At 41.0% G+C, this 21,326-nt stretch overlaps 1 protein-coding gene across 8 annotated transcripts in view; it reads right to left on the bottom strand.

Moving 5' to 3' along the window:
• Positions 1–21,326, bottom strand: part of RASGRP3 (RAS guanyl releasing protein 3) — a 60,132-nt gene that overhangs the window by 15,063 nt on the left and 23,743 nt on the right. For 6 of the 8 annotated variants that reach the window (XM_054819845.1, XM_054819842.1, XM_054819849.1 and 3 more), the window contains 9 exons: positions 13,978–14,168; positions 12,973–13,073; positions 12,261–12,325; positions 10,948–11,079; positions 9,505–9,652; positions 6,937–7,110; positions 6,396–6,512; positions 5,814–6,089; positions 158–235 (listed from right to left, as the gene is read on the bottom strand). In XM_054819845.1, the coding sequence (XP_054675820.1) occupies positions 158–235; positions 5,814–6,089; positions 6,396–6,512; positions 6,937–7,110; positions 9,505–9,652; positions 10,948–11,079; positions 12,261–12,325; positions 12,973–13,073; positions 13,978–14,047 (1,161 nt within the window). In that variant the 5' untranslated portion in view covers positions 14,048–14,168. Of the gene's footprint in view, positions 1–157; positions 236–5,813; positions 6,090–6,395; positions 6,513–6,936; positions 7,111–9,504; positions 9,653–10,947; positions 11,080–12,260; positions 12,326–12,972; positions 13,074–13,977; positions 14,169–14,218; positions 14,346–17,581; positions 17,720–21,326 lie in introns of those variants that run through there. The other 2 variants (XM_054819847.1, XM_054819850.1) reach the window with 2 other exon arrangements.

Here is a 21,326-nt window from a genome sequence, read left to right as displayed (position 1 = left end):
ACCTATAAACAGTGACTGTGTTTACTATACAAGCATAACACTAAAAAGCTTTATGTGACTACAAATAAGGAAACACATTAACTGTCATTTAAAAATTTAATCAACTGCATGCATACAAAATAAGCAATATGTCAAAATGCAGTAAAATATGACCTACAGATTTGGAGTTCCTTGGTTCCAGCACCAGCGAGAGCTTGTAGATATCATCCTCGGTGTGATAGAGGTCCAGGGACAGCTATGTGTAAGAAAGAAGGAAAACCATTAATATTTATTAGACTGAGTTGGATATGACAGGCTTGTAAGCAGAGATATAGCTCCCACTGAAGCTGAACAAAAAGTTTCATTTCTCGGAGCTCAGGATACATGCCAAAGCTGCGTGCAGCTGCTGGGAAAGCAGCTTTTCACAGAGCTAACGTAACCCACGCTGGTGAGCACACGTTGCTGTTCACGCCGGTACCCAGCCGAGCAGGGACTTGAGGGCTGTCACAACCTGCATCCCAACACGTCGAGTGAGAGGGGCTGCGCGCTGACCTTCTCCAAAGAGGGACATTGGCACCAAAAACCACCCTTATGCAAAATACTTTCTTCTAGCAGCTCAGTGGTCACGAGAGATCTCAGAGAAATAACCTGGTGAATACGAAATCTGCGGGAAAGAAGTTGTAAAGGGGCTAGGCTAGAAGGACTTCACATTGTGTCCTGGTCGAATTTTGTTCCTGAAGAAGGGACAGAATACTGCAGCTCTTTTACAGAGATCAGCTCATGCAGCAAAAGCCTCTCTGGAACTGACACAGGCCCGGGAGACACAGGCCAGGTTTGGCACCGCTGTTGACACAGAAAAGTGCTCCATGAAGAGCAATCCCAGTTACTTTAGCTGAGCTTGGCCCGTTCCTGATCCCCTCTCAGCGAGTAAGGAAAATTCCCTTTCAGCTTCTGTTTTCAGATAAAGGCAAAGATTTTTCTTCCATGTTCTCATTCTTTTCCCTAGAGGATTTATTAAGAAAAAAGAAGGGGCATAAATATTCTTAAAGTAAGATTAATCTGTTTGTTTTTACTTTGGCAACTGGGATCTTGGGCCGATGCAGGTCTGCAGTAAATTCCTCCTCTTTTGGACTGATGGAGGAAAAAAGTAATCAACGCTGTGGCTAATGTGTTGCAATGAGAGGAAACAAACATTGCATGTTTCCTGTGATCATGTTCCTACATTAATTGGCTTTGGGGTAACTGACATGATTTGAAGTCATCATCTACCTTGCAAATCCCCAGTTAAGCTAAGATTGAGTTAAAAGGATGTTTCCCAGCAGGCAGACAGAATTACTACTGACTAAATGACTGTGACGGAAGGTTATTTTTAGAGAACCTGAAGTGCCGAGTTAGTAACAAGCAGGTCCAGTGACACCAGACTGCAGAACCACCTCTAGGAACCACCTTCTTTTAGGCAGAAGTTTGTGCAACGAGTAAGACTGGAGTTGTGCCGTTTCCCAAGATAGGTACACTTCCCAGAGCGAACACATAGCTTTAGAGATGTCTGGATATTGCATTATTCATTTTGCCTAGCTGTAACACCACGCTGATTTTTGCACTTTGTAATTTGGTTATGGGCATCAGTGAAAGCCCGAGCATCCTGCAGGTTCCTTCATGCAGCTGGCATGCTGCTGTCCCAGGGGAATGTAAGGACCTGGCCTAAACATAAAGTAGATTCAGTAACTACTGTCACAAATATCATTCATGTACTTAGTTATTCAGTGACTGTATTCTTAGGTTCCTTGGTGGTATAAAGTAAGCAGAACTTAGTGGGAGCACATGATATTATCAGGTCAGGCTGGGACTAACAGCAGAATTGCTGGTTCAAAAGGCCTTGCCCTGTTCCTACTAAAGATCACAGTTGTCTCAGCAGGGCAGATGAGCAGGGTGTGGGTTTGGGGATGGAAATGCATTAGGGTTTACTGAGTGAGTTTGTATCTCTCCCTCCCTGAATGATCTGACCTTGTCATAAGCAGCAGCTATAACTTCATTAGGCACGATGTGTAAACACACAGTGGCCAAGGTATTTTCTGGTACAGAAGTTTCGAATACTAGCAAAAAAATTACAAGCATGATGACTATGCAGTTATATAAGCTCTCATTTTATATATTTTATTTAGTTTTGCTCTGACTGATAAAGTGTAATAAGAGTTTTCCTAGGATAACGTTTACAGTGGGTGGCAGTTTCCGTTCTGAGATGGCTTTCATTGCTGTCCTATTTTTCCAAGCAATGGGGGGGGGGATTGAGGAGGGGAGGGAGCAATCAGAAAGGCACTGTGGAACTTTTTTTTGTAAGTGGAACTGACTGAACACAAGTTAGGGAGGGTGACTTTCAATTTGATCGTTTAGATATTTCTCATTCTCTTCACTAGACTGTACAAATCACTGGGACTTTCCAGTCATTTGCATATAGTCTCAGAACAGGTTAGATAAATAACTGTTGAGACCTAAAAATAGTGGGGGAAAAATGGTGGCACCAAATAAGTTCTAACGCAGTTAGTATAAATACACTGTTGTCTAGTTGAGAGACTGAGATCCACAGAAAGTGATGAAACATTTACCGGCAGGCTTGTATTCCCATTGTGAAATAAAAACAATGTGGAAATACTGTACAGCAGGTAAGGAAATCCCTTAAGCATCCTTACCCAACGTAAGTTTTCTAATGATGAAAATGCAATTAAAGCTATTATTCCTCTCTGGTGCACTGCCAAGCTCGTGCTTAAGTCCTCTTTTACTACTTCTACATCTTAGCTCCAGGTTTCGGATGCCAGGGACTGGTACAGAACCAGGTACAAAGTCACTGGAGATGGAGCGAGCGTGGCCAATAAGGCAGGAAAGGAGGAAGAACCACACAGAGTAAGAGCAAGCATGCACTAAGAAGTGAGTCCATCTTCGTGTAACGCTCTGGCTCGCTGGCGGCTGAGTCGTGGCACGTTTACTTCTCTTGCCCATGTAACTCAGACTCACTGACACACCACAAGGGAGGACTCGCATCACTGGAGCTCCCTCTCGGCTTTTGCAGTCTCCTGTGCAGGTAAACCTGGCACTTGTCTCACTGCCCTCCATACAGCAAACCTTTGCCTTATTTGTGCTTATTTGTGTTAACTTCCATCCAAAATATTGGCCTATTTCAGCTGCTTGTTCAAAGCTAACATTCTGTGAGCTAGCAGCTGATTTTTTATGCTGACAATAATGGGAGGGGGTAGACTTAGACTTCTAAGTTTGTGTGCAGTCATTTAAGGCAAGAAAGAGACCAGCTTTCCAAAATGCTGATCATTCAGTAGCTACCACCGAATCCAGAGACACCTCTCGTTCCCCATTCACCCTTTTGGTCTATACACACGATAGCATTTGAAAAATGCCCATAAGACCCTTGACCAGGTGGCCTGACTTTTACTACCGAGCCCTTGCCCCAGCTTTTAAGCCAAGCTCTCATGTCATAGCTCTGAACACAGTCTCCCCAAACGTCACCATTTCCAAACCACTTGAAAGGTATCAGCTCCCCCAAAGCAGAGAGGGCTCCACCACCAAGGAAAAGAAAAACCAGGGCAAATTCCCACATGCCCATGAAATACCCATTTTATCTCTTGTGCAAGTTGTTGGCCTAGCAAACCAGCACCCAGTGATTGACTCGTCAAACAAGTGCAGGCAAGGCTAAGTGTGGTGCAAAAGGCAACACTACAAGGGATGGACCTAGCAATAAATAGAAGAATTATTTCTTCAGGGTCTGAAAACTGAGGATGACTTTGGCAGCAAGGGAGGCTAAATCTGCTAAAAGACCATTTGCACGTAGCAAGGTCAACTATTTTTAGTCAGCAGTTCTTGTCAGCTTTGGGCTGCAATCCTAGGTTTTCTTCTCCTCTTTCTCTGATCCCAGCCTATAATTTAAAACTTTCTTATTAACAAAAAGATTGACAGAAACATTTAATCTACTATATAAGTTCATTAGCTGCTCACAGCCAAGCTTGTAAGAAACTGTGAACTTTCAGAAACAACCAGGGAGGGAAAGAGCGGCACGAGATAAGAAAGCAACTCTCAATCCCTACAAAAACAAAACAAGATAATCAACACCTGCCTTTAGCGTCCAATATTTAAATTAAAGGGGTGTTACGGTGGGCAACACATGGTCCCTTCTCTTCCCTGTCCCACTAACAAGGATTAGGGCTTGTTCCCAGATTGTTCCATACAAGGCACAACAGGAGAAAGTTTTCTTATTCCCCCAAACTTTCCCATTCCTCATTACAGTGAAGCCACAGGGATATCCACACCAGCTTGGTAGCTCCAAGCTCAGGCTCATATTTGTCAGCTTCTGTAGCATAAAGCTCTGTTCCTGATCAGTCCCAGTATAAATCCATCACAAACTACAACCTCTGCTTGCTTTCTGGATATGCATATTTTTGAGCATTTTAATGGAAAGTGTGAAAGGAGAAAATCCTAAGGCTCCTGCCCAATAGTCCTCCAATGAGAATCACCTCAAGTCTGTGACCTGACTGAGGAAAAACTGGAATTTGTTTCCCACCTCCCCAGGGATTGGGGGACAATGCTGAGACATTGTCTATTCTGGACACAGCTATTCAGAGATAGTCAAATTCTTTCCCTGGCTTTTCATCTAGATTTTTTTCTGTCACCTAAAAGAAAAAAAGAAATTTGGAGAAAAACATGGGGTTTTGAGAAGTTCATGCTATCCAACAAAACAAACACTGGAAAAATCTCAAATTTGTCCTATTTACACACAGACCTTGTTTAGTTCTAAGTTTAGTTTTAAAAGAATTATACTGATTTAAGGAGAGCAGAGAGATTCTCTTTCAGTCTGGATTAGAGATCTGAAAGACAAAGTTAAATAACAAGAACAGAAACAGCATAAAATGATTACATATTGAGAGAGCCCTTTACCTAACATGACATGTTTCAGACTACTCTCAGGTGAGTAGGTGACTTTTATTTGCTTGCAACATCAACTGTTTTATAACAAACATACTTCCCCCCCCCGCCCCAAAGTTTCACAGGTTCTATCTTTAATTCCAAGATACTGGGTTTTGCCCATGACCTGAACAAATTATGTTGCTGGGTCAAACACTGCTCTAGTTGAGATCAGTGCTAAAATGACTATATTGAAACAGAAACAGGATTTGGCCTGATGGTTCAGTCACCACACTTCAGTATGTTTTAAAATAAAGTGTAGTATTTATTAAAATGACATTCATTGTCTATATATCATGCAGGGGACTGAAAATTCAAATCCTGATCTGTAATTAGTGTGTGCACGTTTCAAACCTCCCCAAATGCAGCCACTGCCAAGGGGGAAGGAGAAGGGGAAAAGCAGCAGTTGCAGGGGCTGTTTAACAACATTCGAGAGCATTTTTATTTACTGGGTAGGAAGAGCACTGTGTCGCACACAAAGCACAGGGGAGCGAGAACAGAGCGATGCCCAAGTTGGAATTTCACTTGCGTGTCCATGTTAACACGTCACCTGATCTTTGCGCAGGAGATGTAAGCTTCACTTCTAAGTAGTCAGAACTTAGTTTTTACTTCTGCTAACAGAAATACAGACCTCCTTCTGTCATCCTTGAAATTGTTAATTGATAACAATCCTGTTGCTGCCTCCAGCCATCACATACTACAGTAATGAAACTCTCTCTGACTTTATTCACACCTCATGTGAGCTTGTTTCTGTTTTATATTCTCTCCCTTTTCTTGTACAAAGCTGGGATAACAACGGGCACTTATCTCTATAGATATGAATATGCAACATCTGAATAACAGGAATTAATTGAAACATGCTCAGTACTTACGGTTAGCAGGTTAATTAAATCCATATTAGGTTCTAAATGATGAGAAGCAGTTTGCAGGGAAACCAGTTCACTCAAGGTGATGGAAAGCTGCTGCATTTTCACTATGTTAACTTTGTTCTCATCTATCCAGTCAGGAAAAATGACATGGACAGCAATCAAGTCTTTCAAATGAACTCCTAAAATAGGAATTTTGAAGCCAACACAGTCAGCAAAAGCCTTGCGGTAGTTGCAGTAGTTTCCATTGGAAGAGACCAGCTCTGTCATTTCGTTCCAGTCCTACAAATAGCCAGAGACGTAAGCCGCTGTGAAAGCATTCATAGCATTTCCTTAATCTGTTTTAAATGAGCACAACTCATGTCAGGGTGTCGACAGTGTTAACTTCCTCTCTGGCACAGGCAACAAAGCAGAGGATCTCCATGAGCTGATCCTCCTCCACCAAGAGGAATGCAACCAAAGTGCCTTTTAGGACGCCCTGCCATGATCCAAGTATTGTGCTGGTGAGACACCTGCACTGCAGAACCCATCAGGCCTCAAAGATGTGATGTTCTGCTCAATATGTCTATATTCTGGAGTCCACCATACCTTTGTGACTTCTGAAGACAGATGAGAATGAGTTTCTTTCAGGCGAGAAATAGAGCTGTGGCTTAGACCTCCCACAACTGCCATCAGTGTGTTGAAGTTCTGGAGGTGAAGGAGCTTCTGCAGGAGAGATTGATCATGCATAATTAAAAAACAAGGAAATACATGGGACAGCTATCCAGTGTCACGCACAACAAGGCAAAAGAGACAACCTCTCGCTGCTAAAGCAGAAATCACTAAACCAAAGGACATAACGTAATGGCTCAGCATTTCTTTTTTTCTTTTTAAGTAGCTTAGCTCCACAAGAAACACACAATAGTGACAGTTGTCAACTAGAACACAACAAAGAAAAATTATTTTATAGTTATGTCTGCTAGTTAAAAAATGCAGACATACCACACCTGAACAAATAATCTGGAATGATGTTGAACAGGCTATTCACTGAGGAAACAGCACAAAGAGCATCCATTTCATTTGTTTACTGCAATCTCCATTTACATTATTGCTTTATACTGGAAGAAAAAGACTCATATGCAAGACTTACCTGTGCAACATTGATAAACTTTGTGATTACTTCTGCCCTTTGCTGGGGTGTTGGTTTGCTGAGAACCATGAGCTGGACCCATTTGGAGATACCATTAAATAAAGCAATAGATCTCTCCAAAGTAGGGTTGTTCTCCAAGCAGCCATGGATCACGTAGCTTTGGTAGTCTGTGAACTAACAGAATAAATGCATTTTCAGTAAAACAGTGCACAACTTAAGAACCGATTTGAAACTTTGGTAATTTTTTCTTTTTAAAGCTCCTCTTGTTTAGAAAGTGACCAAGACTCAAGGTCAACAGACCTTGCTGCACATCAGTTCTTTCTTAAAAGCTTTCTGTGGTCGGGGTGGGGTTTTTTGTGTTTGGTTGTTTTTTTACTTAAATGTCAATTCAAAACTTTGGTGTTTGTGTATCAGGTAATACAGGAGCCTGCATGATGAGTAAGATTACTACTTCCACGGAATTATCTTTCCCATAATTTACTCAACACAACATTTTGTTCTGTGTAGTTTTACTTGACATCCTCATGGCATGATACTCTGTAGGAAGTATCTAGTGCTACAAGCAAGAAGCATATAAATAAGAGCTTTCATCCCACTCCAATACCCTGACCAACTCCATTGTTGATTTAAAGGGGGAAATCTTGGCCCCACTGAAATCAATAGGAGCTCTGTCACTCTTCACAGGAGCCTGAACGGCATCCCAGAAGCTAACTATGCATCCATTTTCTTCCTCCTATGTCAAACAAATTCTGTCGTGCAAGGAGCTACTTCTGATAAATATTGCTCCTTTTGATGTTATTGTTCAATCCCTGTGTTCATGGACATGGTTCTACGTGGGAGAGCTATGGCTCCCAAGAATTACATTTCCTTAAATGTTTGGAAAACATTTTTCAGCTGTCCCTTAAAGACAGATTTTTAGACACTTATGACATGACTTTACCTTGTGTAGGGAGTTGCTAGCAATGCCAGCCAACATGGGTTTCTTAGTCTTAGCTGATCAAAAATTGCCTGCTAGAAGACCATATGATAGCATATACTCTTACACAGCAGATGCTTGTCTCAGAGCTGCAGATAAACAGTATTTCAGTGTTCAGGTACTTTTAAATGTTTTCTGTTATAGTTAACACTGCCCTTCTGTCTCCCCCATATTTTTTTTTAACAGGTAAAACCAAAGACAGGATTCAGACAAATCAACTTCTACAAATACATAGCTTTTAGATAACAAGTACTACAAGATTAATTAACTCTAATTGGTTCCAGAGAAACATCAAGATAGCAAAATTCAAGCCGAAGAGTTAACAGACAAATTAGAAACTACAAAGAAAAAAGAAAATTCATTGCAGGTCTGAGTTTTCTTTTTGGAATTCCCGAAAGAATTAAAATATGTCTTAAGTATAGTTAGAAATCCATGCCGTTTTCTTGTCCCTCCCTCCTCCTTCGAGTTTAGCATTGCACAGATCACAGTAGGGTGTTTTCCCATGATTTGAAGTCTAGAGTAATAAACTTTGAATGTTATTAAATGACATCAAAAGCAAATGTATTTAGGCTGGTCTCAGCTCCTCCTTGATCTCTTTTTCCTTCCTCTCTTGAAACAAACAAAAAACCTCATATATTTCTCTTAGTTTTGGAGTTTGATTTCTTTCATGCTCCAAATACTTTTAAAAAAGTCCAATTTTTTGCTGAAGAGAACTTGTCATCTTGAGAATGTACTGCTTCCATTTGCCACCAGACACAGTAGCATCATGTGACCTTTTCATATGGATATTTGCCAGCAGGAATCAGCATTTCTTTTGGCATTTGGATTACTCATTTGTTTTGCTTTAGCGTCTACTTTCATTTTCATCCATTTTTGACTCTTGTTCATGTACAATCCTGTGTGAAAAGAAGCAACTGTATCTGAATTTTCCTCAGTACCAATATGGAAGAAGGAGGAAAGAGAAGTTGTGCAGTCTCTCTTCTTGCAGGTTGTCAAGATCCAACTGGCTGACCCAGGTCCCCGAGGAACAAGATCTACCTCAGGGCTGACCGTGCTTTGGGCAGTGGGTTGGCCTACAGGCCTCCTGAGATCCCTTCCAACCTAAATTATCTTCTTATCCTAAGTTGGCAAATGAAAGAACAGTTCTGAAGAAGTGGTTGGGAGTGAACAGAAACTACAGGAGGACTATATACATTTCAGTCTCTTCAAAAATTATTCATTTCAAAGACTCTGATGTTTCCTGAAAAGTAATTAATTATTTTCCTCAGAAGAAAACAAAAAAACAACACCTGAAGATTTTGAACAATAATATTAGTTTAATCAATTGCTGCAACGCATGGCTGCAGTAGCTTTTAGCAGTAATTTTGGCCCAGAATTTCTCCACAAAGTTAACTTCTGTCACTAAAAGCATCAGTCATGAAAAAGATCAAGGAAGTGCTGGTGCAGCCATAGCTATGTACATTATATGAAGGATTATAAAGATTTACCACACTGAGATGTCACGGGGAAAAAAAATCATAAATGTTAAACCCTGTGAACACTCTTTGAGGACAGGCTCCTAATTGCAAGTGACAAAGTTGTAGGCTTCTTACAGAAATTCTCCTAAAAGATTTATGCTCCAGAAAAGTGAGATGTTCAGCTAGCTCAATGGGCTCCAGATGGTCGAACAGCAGGCAGGCTTTGCCTTTCTTGGAAATCCTCTTCCTCTGTGTAACTCTTCTCATCCAGTCATAGGAAGGACTGCAACAGAAAAATAGGTATAATTCTCAATTCTGTTCGGGTATACGTGAGTGTAGCCCACAGATTGCACACATAGTACAAGATTACCAAGAGACAGACCATGAACTTTCACATCTGTGACATCCAGCACATAACAAACACTCAGAGTAAGACCTGTTCAGGTGCATAACAGAAGATAAGAATTTCAGAGGCACCACCGCAAACAATAAATAATAGCAGGTTCTATCGGAACAAAAGGACAACGTACTCTTCTCTATGATACAGGAAGCCATAATTTAAAAATGCTTTGGAAATACAAGAAGAACAGGTCACACCAAATTCTGATACAGAATAAAAAAAAAGACTTGAGTAACAAAGATTAATCTTTACCCTGTAAGACCACAGGTCCATGAAATAACAGAACAACAGAAGTCAGTCAAACAGCTGACAAAACAGTAAGAAGTGGGTGACAAAAAAGAAAATAATTTGCTTGCAAGCAATGGAGTAATTCCTACCCATATACAGTAAAAACACTTCAGAGAGCAGAAGGAGGTTGCTAACAACATTTTAAAATGAAGATTTAAGAGGCAATATTCATATGATTTCACTGGTACTGTTTTTGCAGGAAGTCTTGCAACCTTCATTGAGATTAGTAGTGCTGCCCTTCCAGGTTACTATGCCATTTTTAAATAAGGAGGAATCACTATGCACGTGCCATATTTTAAAAGAATATCTACAATATCAGGTGAGATACAAGATCCTGTCTGCTCGTGTTTAAAAGGTAACTTTCATTTCATGTGTGTCAAGGAAATAGTAATGTAGTAATTCCGATGCAATAAAACTACAAATATGAATGCTAAAGATTATCCAGTTAAATCATAGAAAAAAAGTTCACAGAAAGCCATTAGAAAAAACTAACAGGTTACTGATGAGAGAACAAAAAAGCTTCCCTGAGAAAATCCAAGATTTACACAACATGCCAGTCACTGTATTGCTTGTCATTCTGTATGAAAAATTATAGGAAAAATGTAATATTAATCACATCATTGGCATTAGCTTTGTCAGGAAAATTATGTCTTTCCCACTTATATTAAAAACTTACATACAGATAAGAATTTTCTCTTTACTGTGACGCTACAACTAGAATTTCAATTTTTTAGTATCTTCAAATTTAGAAGACAATATAATCTTTTTGTAACTGTTTTTTTCTCTCTCAAGATCAAGATGGCCCTTAATATTTTTATATTTTGCACAGAACTACAATTCTGCTGTTACAGAGACAGAGAGAAAGATGTTAAAGCACATGACATCCTTACATGCTGGAGATATCAATGAGATGGATGTGATCCTCATAGCCGAGCTGGCTGGCTAGTTCTCGAAACTCTTCAGTCAAACGAATCAGTCCAAGATCCAAGTTAAACTCTGCAGGAAATTCCAAAATCCAGTATCTGAAATCCACAAACAGTGGTTAAGAGGTGGCCAGGGATTCAGGCACAGCATTCAGTGGCTGCATATATGTACATACATTTTATTTAATAGTGAGTATTTCAGACTCACTGGTCTTTGGGCAGAGAGGGTGGACTACCTCAACCTGTTGCTTCTGTAATTATCTGTGACACTGAAGTGGCAAAAGCCACTTTATCATAAAATTTCCTTCGCTTAACTCACCACAGCACAACACAGCAGCATTCTATTGAAATGCAAAATTAAAGTGATGCCTCAGGTGACACCCGCAAAAGGCACACACACAATGTCCTGACTCACACTGCCAGGACACCCAAATGACACTTGCACTTAGCCCTTGTCCAAGTGAGACACTTTGTCTGCCCAGAAAATGAAAATGTGAGTTTGAGTGGCAGTTCTACCACGATAACCATGTAAACAAGATGTCTCCTCTGCTATCTAAGGGGGTACAGAAAAGGCTTTATCAGTCCTGCTTTCAATAACCCCTTTCACTTTTCTTCACAGTGATATAACTTAGACCAGAGGAAGGAGGAAAAAACATTTGTTTGAGGGAAGCAGGTTATATCACATTAACTTAAAAATTCATGCTTTCTCTTTTACGGAGAAATGTTCCTACACAAGCACAGCTTTAACGTGTGAAAGCTTTCCCATAGAAACAAGGTCAGAGACAGTCGGTGCAAGGATCAGAACATACTTGACCCGTAATAGCTTTGGCATCATTAACACAATCCTGTCGTCAGAAATTATGTAGGGATTGCGTGAACTGATGTCGACAGCCCAGAGACAATCTTCCTCCACCACACTAGATTATATCTTGAAGCAAAATGTGTCTCTCCTCTGCGTGGCGCTGAACTAGCCTCCTCTAAAAGGTGTCACACACCTCATGTCAAGCACCAGGTAAACCATAGCACAAGTTTTCAATCAGATTTTTAGCTCAATGCAGTTAAGCGTCTTAAAGGCTGGATGGCTCAACTTAAACAATTGATTTCAAAGCACAGAAATTCACTCTTCGCTATGGACTGGACATCAAATGAGAAAAAAAAAGAAAGAAAAGAAAAGCTTTGTATTTCCATGGTTTAGTTTTAATCTTTACAAAAAGAAACTACATTGATAGCATTCACAGAAGCATAAAACCAAAATGCTAGAGAACCAGAAGCATGCTTACCTCATGAAATAGAAGATTTTTAATCTGATTTCATTGCAGTTCTCCCCATTGGCATCTCTATATGTATGCTAGTTAAAGAAAGCTTTGTGTGCCTTGATTCAGTAATGTTTTTATCCACAGAAAACTCTGACACTAGAGCAGCTGAATAAAAAAAGGTATTAAACTTTTCTTCTAGAGATAAGCACAGTATGCTCTGATATTTCACACAGTTTCACAGCATCTCAGGGGACAAAGACCATTTCCTGGCTGCCTTTTTTTTTTTTTTCCCCTAGCAAAAATGCCTCTATTGTACTATTCTGAATATTCTGCTAAATGGTTTCTTGCCAGCTCTGGCCAACCACATATGATAATAGTTATGATTACTGAATTCTTTAAGTGGTCTAAATGACATGTAGGTGCTTAGCTACCACTGAAAGCTCATAATAGTCAAAGGCCAGCCTGCTGTGATACATTTGAAAAAGTTATCTTGGCCACATATTTCCACTTATTCAAAGTTAATGCAAAGTACGCCTCAGTAGGCTTGTACATATGGAAAAAGTCGACAAGCAGTAGCATAAAGAAGTTCACAGACTTCCATCTTTTAGGTTGAAAAAAATTCACCTCTAAACCCTGTTTGTCATTAATGAATTGGCACATTTTTACATGCAGTCACAGAAACAATCTGTTTTTGACGTTGTAATGTCAATTTGCAAGACTTTGCGAAAGGATATGTGGACAGAAGCTTGCCAGCCAGCTCTGTGGAAGGCAGATACCACCGGTGCATTAAAAGAAAGGTTCTTGGCAAATGGTTGGAGCATCGATTTCCTTTGTCATCTAAAAAAGAGAAACAATGAGTTAACCACCTTATTCATGAACAGAGAGGAGCTTTTATTCTTCAAGTGGAGTCAGGCAGAAAGGATCCAAAGTGGAAATGTTGGCTCATTATCTACTAGATAGGTAGGAAACAAAACCAAAGCCCAAAAATGCTCCTTCAACAATAACTATTGCTAGATTGTAGTGCTAGGTATGTAAAGGGAAAAAACCCCAAACCAGTGTAGATAACAGGTCATAGCTACAAAATCTTTTGTTTCTCTCCACAAGGGATAAAAAAATCAATACCTCATTCCAATCAAAAGCTGTCCTGCATTTCAAGAGAATCTAAATGTAGCTTTGTGAATTAAGGCCCCATTTCAAAGCATTTAAGCTCATCCATGAAGTCACCTGACTGCAATGTGACATATGTCATGATTAATGGTGTTATGAATCAAAGTCTATTTCATCACTTCTTTCCCTCAGACCTGGTACATCACATTTGAATAAGAGTAAAAAGATTACATGAGCCTTAAGTCATATTCTTGCCAATTATTGCATGATAATTCGGAAAATCTTCAAAAAAATGACTGGTCAGAAATGCAGCTGTGTAACCACTCAAGACAAAGATCAATGCCAGAAATAACTCCTTGAATAATTCAACTAAACACTTCTCTTGGTGAAGGCCAGCATTTTAAAAACCACTATACCCACCATTGTGCATTATCTGTATAAAGAAAATTTAATATAGTATGCATGTGATTAAAATTCTGGCCCATGTGATTCTGGGCCAAAATGAAACATGGAAAATTTTACAGAACATAAATGTTGTTTGCCAAGGGAAAGACTGGCTAAATCAAAGAACAGCAGGGGTTATATTATACCATTATTTTCAAGAACAGCAAAGTAAAATATTGAAAAAGCATACCAAACATTTCAATACAAGCATTCAAAAGCTCATCTAATGTTGCAGCCTTCCCAAGTGTGTTTGACCCCATTGTCCTTTAATCGTTGTCAAAAAATAAGAGGCATTTTCACCAAGTAGAAGGATGCTTCCTCAGCTGCACAGCTTTTTCACTTTATTGTTGGTTGCATTCTTAGCTGGACTTCAAGGAAAATCTGAAGAAAGTAAAAGAAATCATAATTATATGACTATATGGAAGACTTACCAGGGTGCAGTGTTTACAGTTCAACTCATCTTTTCTAGAAACTGTTTTTCCCCACATGATACAGAGCACGTGAAAGACTGCCATAAGCTTTCCCTACATTCCAGCTTGTGTTTTTAAGTGTTGTCCAATTGTTTGTCTACTAGCACAAAATAAATCCATACCTGGGCTCATAAAACAGAAACCAGATGGTAAATGAGGGCATGCATGTACAATGACGCACATTTTGTTCAGGTCATTTTATTTACACTTGATAAGTCACTTTTTGTTAATAACCCTGCTCTTACGTTTTTAAGGATAACCTTTTTTTTTTTTTCCTAAGGTTACCAGTTCATGGTAATGCTAATGGTCTTAATTGGCACAGACCACATAAAATGTTTAATGAAGTTCATAGCAAACATTAAACTAGAAGGCATTTTTGAAAGAACCTTAAGATCGGTCCCTACAGCTTTTTAAAATAAATCTTCCCATGGTAGCTGAACATTCACAGAAAGCCGAACACATACAGAAGCTTCTAAATTCTACCATACATCTACCATGCATTTAATTATCAAATATCCATTTACCTGAAAGATGTGCCAAACACTCTGTTACAAGTTTTCAGAAATCATTTTACGGGTTATACTTAAAGAGAAGAAATCAGTATTTTATTGTCTATCTGTGACTAAGCCCCACTACTGCCTGACCATAACAAGTGTTTGAAATGCGACAAACAATAACAAAGTATATCCAGCAACTTTTCTAGAAAAAAAGCCAAGAGTAGAGCTAGAACAGTCCCCAAAGCAAAACAATGCAGGAATTTGGGAAATTTCTTTTCAGAAGTTGTTGCACGTAACATAACTTTGTAACATTGGTCATGCAAAGCACTGATGAACTACATACCTGCTTTAATTCACCCACAAATATCAAGTTTTTCAAACCTACCATATCACAGACCTCATACTGCAAACTCAGTCCCGGTAGGACTGGCATCCTTCACTGACCCACCCTGACCCCCTCCCAAATGCCACTGTTGGAATGAGCACAGAGTGCTCTGAGCTGGGTCCCCGTGAGCTTGCAGCCCTGCAGACGCCGCTGTGGTCCAGCCGCCCAAGGGACACCAGGCATTGACAGCTTTGCTGGCCCCACTGGTGCCACCTCAGCCAGCCAGCTCACACCCACGGTGCGGGCAGGTATGCTGCTTCCTCAGCAAAAGGCAGGGCCAGTGTATCCTGGCACAACTCCCACTTCCCAGAAAGAGGAGAAAATGCTGCTCATTCAGGCTAGCTCCGCACTACTGAACTGACCGTGCCCAGACCAGCTCCCAGGTGCCGAGGCCAACTAGCAGAGGTTGGTCTGTATCTACATCAGTGAAGTCTCTCACCCTCCCAAACAGAGTTGGCACACGCAAGCTGCTCACTGCTGGACTATGCTAACTCCTACCTGCACCTCAGATCCACTTAGGAGACCACTGACTGGTCAGGGACCCTCTAGCAGCACAGTGCGTTGCATCCCAGCGCCTGGAAAAACGTCCTGCATTGGATACTCCTCTATAGACCCAGCTTCAAAGTCCTGCGGGGCTCAGGCTGCTCTAAGCATACAGCAGTATTTTGCTTGGAAGATCTTCAAAATATACCATTTAGCCAAAGATACTGTTATTTTTAGATGAGGTCCTACAGCCAGGTTCTTTCTGGTCCCATCCAGCAATGGCTTTAGACATGACACACTTTTCCCTGAAGCTGAGAGGAGGACCCTGCAGGAAATAAGCACAGCTCACTGAGCAGGGAGTTTCTACCAGCCAGTGCACACACGATGCTGCAGCCCAGGTTAGCCAACGGGAAACACGAGCAGAGAGGTGCAAGCATTCAATCCTGCCCCAGCAGTGCCTTCCTCCTAGCCAGAAGAAATCACTTTCCTCTGTTTCAATTTGGTGGTGCAAAACCCCCTCTTGAAGGCAGACACGTCTGTTTCTCCAGGAATCATGCAGAACTCCTATTTGCAACGAAATGGGGGCTAGCTACTCCTTTCACGCAAAAGTAAGCAGTCAGAGCATTCGCCTAAGAAAAAGGGGAAGGCATGTACACAGTGGTCCTTGGCTTTGAACCCATGCTTGGCATTGTAGCAGAAGACATCCTAACAGTTAGCTCTGCGGCGAGGCTGGGCAGCCTCAACCCTTCCTGCTAGAGCTGGGCCATCACGCAAACCCCAAAGTTGTCTGAAGTGGACCAGAGGGAGAATACAGGGAGATACGCAACTCTAACCTGCTGGTCAGGCCACACATGAGCCAGCGTCACCCTAGGTTCAGTCTTTCTTCCCAAGACTGTTTACATATTTAAAGTGGGGAAAAAAAAGTAAGTAGAGGGTTTACTTGCTTTGAGAGTTAGCCAGCAGATGAGCAGCGTTTTTCAAGATTGCAACTTTGTACTTTGGCACCTAGCTTTTGCTAGAATGCCACTTTGGGCATGTTTGTCCTTTTTGACCATCCCAAAATCCTTCTCTAAGTGCTTAAACTACTGGCTTGATTTTTCACAGACCCAGCTATCTAGTTTTTCCAACTTCATTTGACTTAGGGTTTTTTTCAAGAGGAGAAAAATAAAATAAATTTTACATTGGCTATTTCAAAATATTTTTTTAGTCAGCTCTTCAAAAAATAGAATTGAGAAAAGCTATAGCATTTTCTGCCTATCCTGTGAAAATTGCTGAGCATGAAATGTAGGAGGGGAAGAGATTTGATCTGGCTTTTCAGTTTTGTTAGTACTACCATCTTCCATAATAGACAGCATAGGTGAGTACCATCTCTGTCTTCTGTTGGCAACAGTATAAAGGCAGCCATATAGTAATTAACAAGTCATGATCTGTGTAAAATTGCAGGATTTTTTTTAAATTATATGACAACTACCTAACTAGTAGATACCTAGATCCTGATGTTACTGTACCATCCCCCCAAACAGCCTATCTGACCACTAAAGGGTTTTATTCTCATAATGCTTCTCAAAGAAGAATAAAACATTTCCACTGGAGGAAGAACTGGCTGACTGGGGCTAAGCCACATATCCACAGCTGAGCCAAAACCTGACATCACATCTCTTGACTGCAGGCTCCAACAACCACAACCATTACATCACTATTTGTGTGATTAAGCACTGCTGTTCTACTAGAACAATAAATATCTTGTCTATATCAGACCACAATGGTATCCAACCACACCACCACCTCTAGACATGGATGAGTAAAATACAACTATAAATTTCATCTACATAAATTAAATAAATTATATTCTGATAGTCAATGGTTCAATGCAAGAGAAACACAAGAAGAAAAAAGAGAAAATCATAGCAGAGCTTTTCTACACATAAAGAATTACAAACTTTTAAAATAAGTGGTCACTATTAAAAAATTGATTGCCAAGGTGCAGTTGGACTTCCAAATAGAGATAACCGAGAGAATCTCTGCCCCCAGGTGCTTCCCAATGTAACTCTGAAACCTCTCATTGCCATCCAGCTGTTTCAGGAGGATTCAGGAAAGCTGTATAAGAAAAACAGAGTTCACTCAATGAGATCACACAGTTAGTGAATGATTGCATACTATAATGAAACTAAAACAAAATAATAAATTTTTGCCTTATAATGGAACTATAAATCTTACTGGGTTTACTGCGGCTAACAGAAGCTTTTAAGGACACAGGAGGCACACAATCCTCCACAGCCACCCATTCTCATTTTTTAATCAGGCCACTTGAAATGACAGTCTCCACTGCACATCTTGCTGGTAACCCACCACATGCTGGGATGGGATTTCAGGGTGACAGGGCTGGCTGAAGGCTAAGGCACTAGGAATAAAATCAATATAGACCTTCACACTCCCTCAAAGCCTACAGCTTTTTCTAAAAGACCCCCTTCATTTACGTAATAGATACAGCCGTAATATTCCTATGAACCAAGTCACAGTATCAGGCACATCATGCTCTATTTCATGAAATATTACCATTACAGGATGCACACTTCCTGCTTAGGGGAAAAGCAGAAATATTTGCAGTGATGTGCCCAAAGTTTAGAAGTTCATGATGGACCGAACTACAAACCAGAATCCTTTCCAAGCCTTGCCACTGCCCCAACTGCCACATGCACGCAGACAGTTCCTTTGAGCAGATGGCTTTCCTTAGTACTCTTGTGCAGTGTAATTGCATTTTGTGTTCAACATTTTGGAAGTCTTGGGATGGTGCTATTGTAGACTGTCTTGACAGATACATTTAAAACAAACATGTAGGCTGTGAGCTTTTGAGACAGATGTGGTCAGGTGTTATACATTAGTTTTTAAAAGAAACAGGATACCCTGCCAGCAAACTTGTGATCTTCTACAAAAGCACCAAATGGTGTGAACAGAGTGGGCAGTGTGCAGTCAACTTTTAAATGTTGGCTACTGTTGTTAGTAGCACCAAAAGACATCGCTTTTACTGCTGGAGGCCACTAAGGGGAGGTCCACACCTACAAGGTATGGCAGTTTAATATTAAAATGTCAAGCCAGCACAAATCCCTGTGTGGGCACTTTCACGTGGATTTCAAGCAAGTTATATTGGTTACAGGTGCAAGCTAAACAAATAAGTCAGGTTTAAATAGGCTTAAATTTGACAGAGTAATATTTATTTAGCTAAATGAAATTTAAACAGCTTTTTAGCCAAGCCAAAGTAAATGTACATGTAGCATTTTCCCTATTAATTAAAAGTGGGCTATTTTCCTTCTACTTAGGGACAATAAATAGAGCCACACGCAAACAGTTCAGCTTTGACACAGAGGCACCTCTATGGGTCTCAGTTTATACATAAACTTTCCAGAGGCCTGCACACAGGAGACTCATATTCTTTACAAGATTAGGACATTCTTTGGGGCTTAAGGAAGCCAGACCTCCCCTCATCTCCCCCTCCTCCAAGCCTACACAACACATCACTGAATGTTTGCATTAAACAGCTTCTACCTGGCTGCTAGAGAAAGAGTGGTAAATGTGAGGAGCTGAACAGGGAAACCAAATCAGTAGCAGTATGTAGAAAAAGAAGCCAAGAAGAAATCAAGAGTCCCATGAGAAGGTTTGAGGACAACTTCCCTTGCTATACCTTTATCCTTTATCCTGTCTTGCTCATGTCCTGGGCAACCTCTTCAGGACAGAGTTCATCTGCTACCCTGTAGATGTAGTGGAGGCTCTTGCAATGAAGCCCTTTCTTGTGTTTAGTCTCCACACATATTGGTGTAATTAACATAATAAGAATTCCAGCTGGGACACATAACGGTGCACCTTTGCCTACACAGGTGCAATTGAGACATGTGTTTGGGCTCAAGTCAACACAGGTCTTAGGTTGCCTAATTCATGGTTCCTGAAGTCTTTCCTCTCCAGGCAGTTCAATATTTCTTGTAGGTGGTCAGTACTAGTTTCTACATTACAGTACACACAAGTCCATTTCTAGAAAACTCTGAGCAAATGACATACGTGGTCAGGTTTCACCAGTGCCTGACATGTGCCGAAGCTGCGCTAGGCAGGAAAGGGCAGTGATGCTGTCAGGCAGCCTAATGCCACTGCTTCTGTCCCAGTCCATGACCTCAACCATCACATGCAGCTGGCTGCAGGATGGCACATCTGGCTTACCAATGACATTTGTCACATGGAGCAAAGACACAGAACAAGGGAGAGATTGTGGCACTGCTCCATGAATGCAAGATACAAGCCTTGCTGGGGGCAGGAGAGGAATGAAAATGAAATACAAGAATTAAATGCAAGACTCCTGGGCTCATCCAATGTGACTCACCAGTACTCACCTTTGCTACACACCTTTGGACCATAGTTACACAATAAACCACAGTAACTGTCTGCACCCTGTTACTCTGATTCACTCTTTTTTCTGGATCAAAGGGGAACTTCAAAAGACACTAAACAGAGTGAGACATCTGTGTCTGAAAAGGGGAGAGATCAGGGGGATGGTTAAGTGTACACTGCTGGTGGATGGCTAAAGCCAAACCTCATATTAACACCAGGCACTGCACAGGGGATGTTAGTGGCTCCACAGCTCTACAGACTCCATGGGATAAAGTTTCACCTACTCCATTTTATGCGCCTACCCCAAACCAGTGTAATCTCCATAAAACTTACTTCATTGCCAATTAACATAAATATTTAATTATTGATTTGGGTATTGGGAAACAAAGAAGACAAACAATAAAACACCTTTCCTCCCACTTTCCCAGGCTCAGTTTCACTCCAGACATCTCTCCTCCTCCCTTGTTATTGCTGCAGGTTGCACCCAGTCCCTTCAATGAGGCAACAAGCAGTGCAGGAGGTCAGGGTCAGTACACAGCAGTTTCTCTCTGCTGCCCTTTCCTTCTCACTCTTGTCCTATGCCCCAGCATGGGTCTTTTGTGGGCCACAGTCCCTTCAGAGGTGTACCTGCTCTGGCACGGGCTTATCCACAGGCCACAGTCCCTTCAGGGAAGAACCTGCTCCACCACAGAGCACCTCCTTGTCTTCTGACCTTGTTATTCCCTCTGTTCTTCTCTCCTCCTCTCCATTCTCTTGTTCCCCCCACCCAGCATTTTCTGGCTTTTCTTAAATATGTTTTCACAGAGGTGCCACCAACTCAGCTGATGGGCTCAGCCGTGGTCTGTGATGGGTCCCTTGCGAAGATAGCTGGAAGCAGCTGTCCCCCACACAGGGCAGCCCCTGGCCTCCTCCCACAGAGGCCATGCCTGCAGCCCCCCTGCTGCCAAAACCTCGCCATTTACGTCCAATATAGCCTCTAAGGGATGAGCATTTGTTGCCTTAGCACAGAAGTATGCAAGTTAAAAATTGTCAAAATGTATTTCATTATACTTAATTTTGGGAGAAGAGTCCACTGAGCCAAATATTTACTTTCAGGTCATCAGAGGTCACCCAATTAACATAGAAGGGTATTATAAACAATTTCAGGGCCTAGATATCTACTCTTCTATAGGAACAGAGGTTAAACGAATAGGACCATAGGTGAGAAACCAAATGGATATACAGATCCACTCACATGAACTACCAAACTATTAACTCAGAGACATGTAATGCCTTGTACAAGTTCATAAATTAGCATATGAGTACAATACATGCTGACCTAACATAAAAG

This window comes from Grus americana, chromosome 3 (genome assembly GCF_028858705.1).
Source record: "Grus americana isolate bGruAme1 chromosome 3, bGruAme1.mat, whole genome shotgun sequence".
In the NCBI taxonomy this organism is placed as follows: domain Eukaryota; kingdom Metazoa; phylum Chordata; class Aves; order Gruiformes; family Gruidae; genus Grus; species Grus americana.
This window is presented reverse-complemented; position numbering and strand designations above follow the sequence as displayed.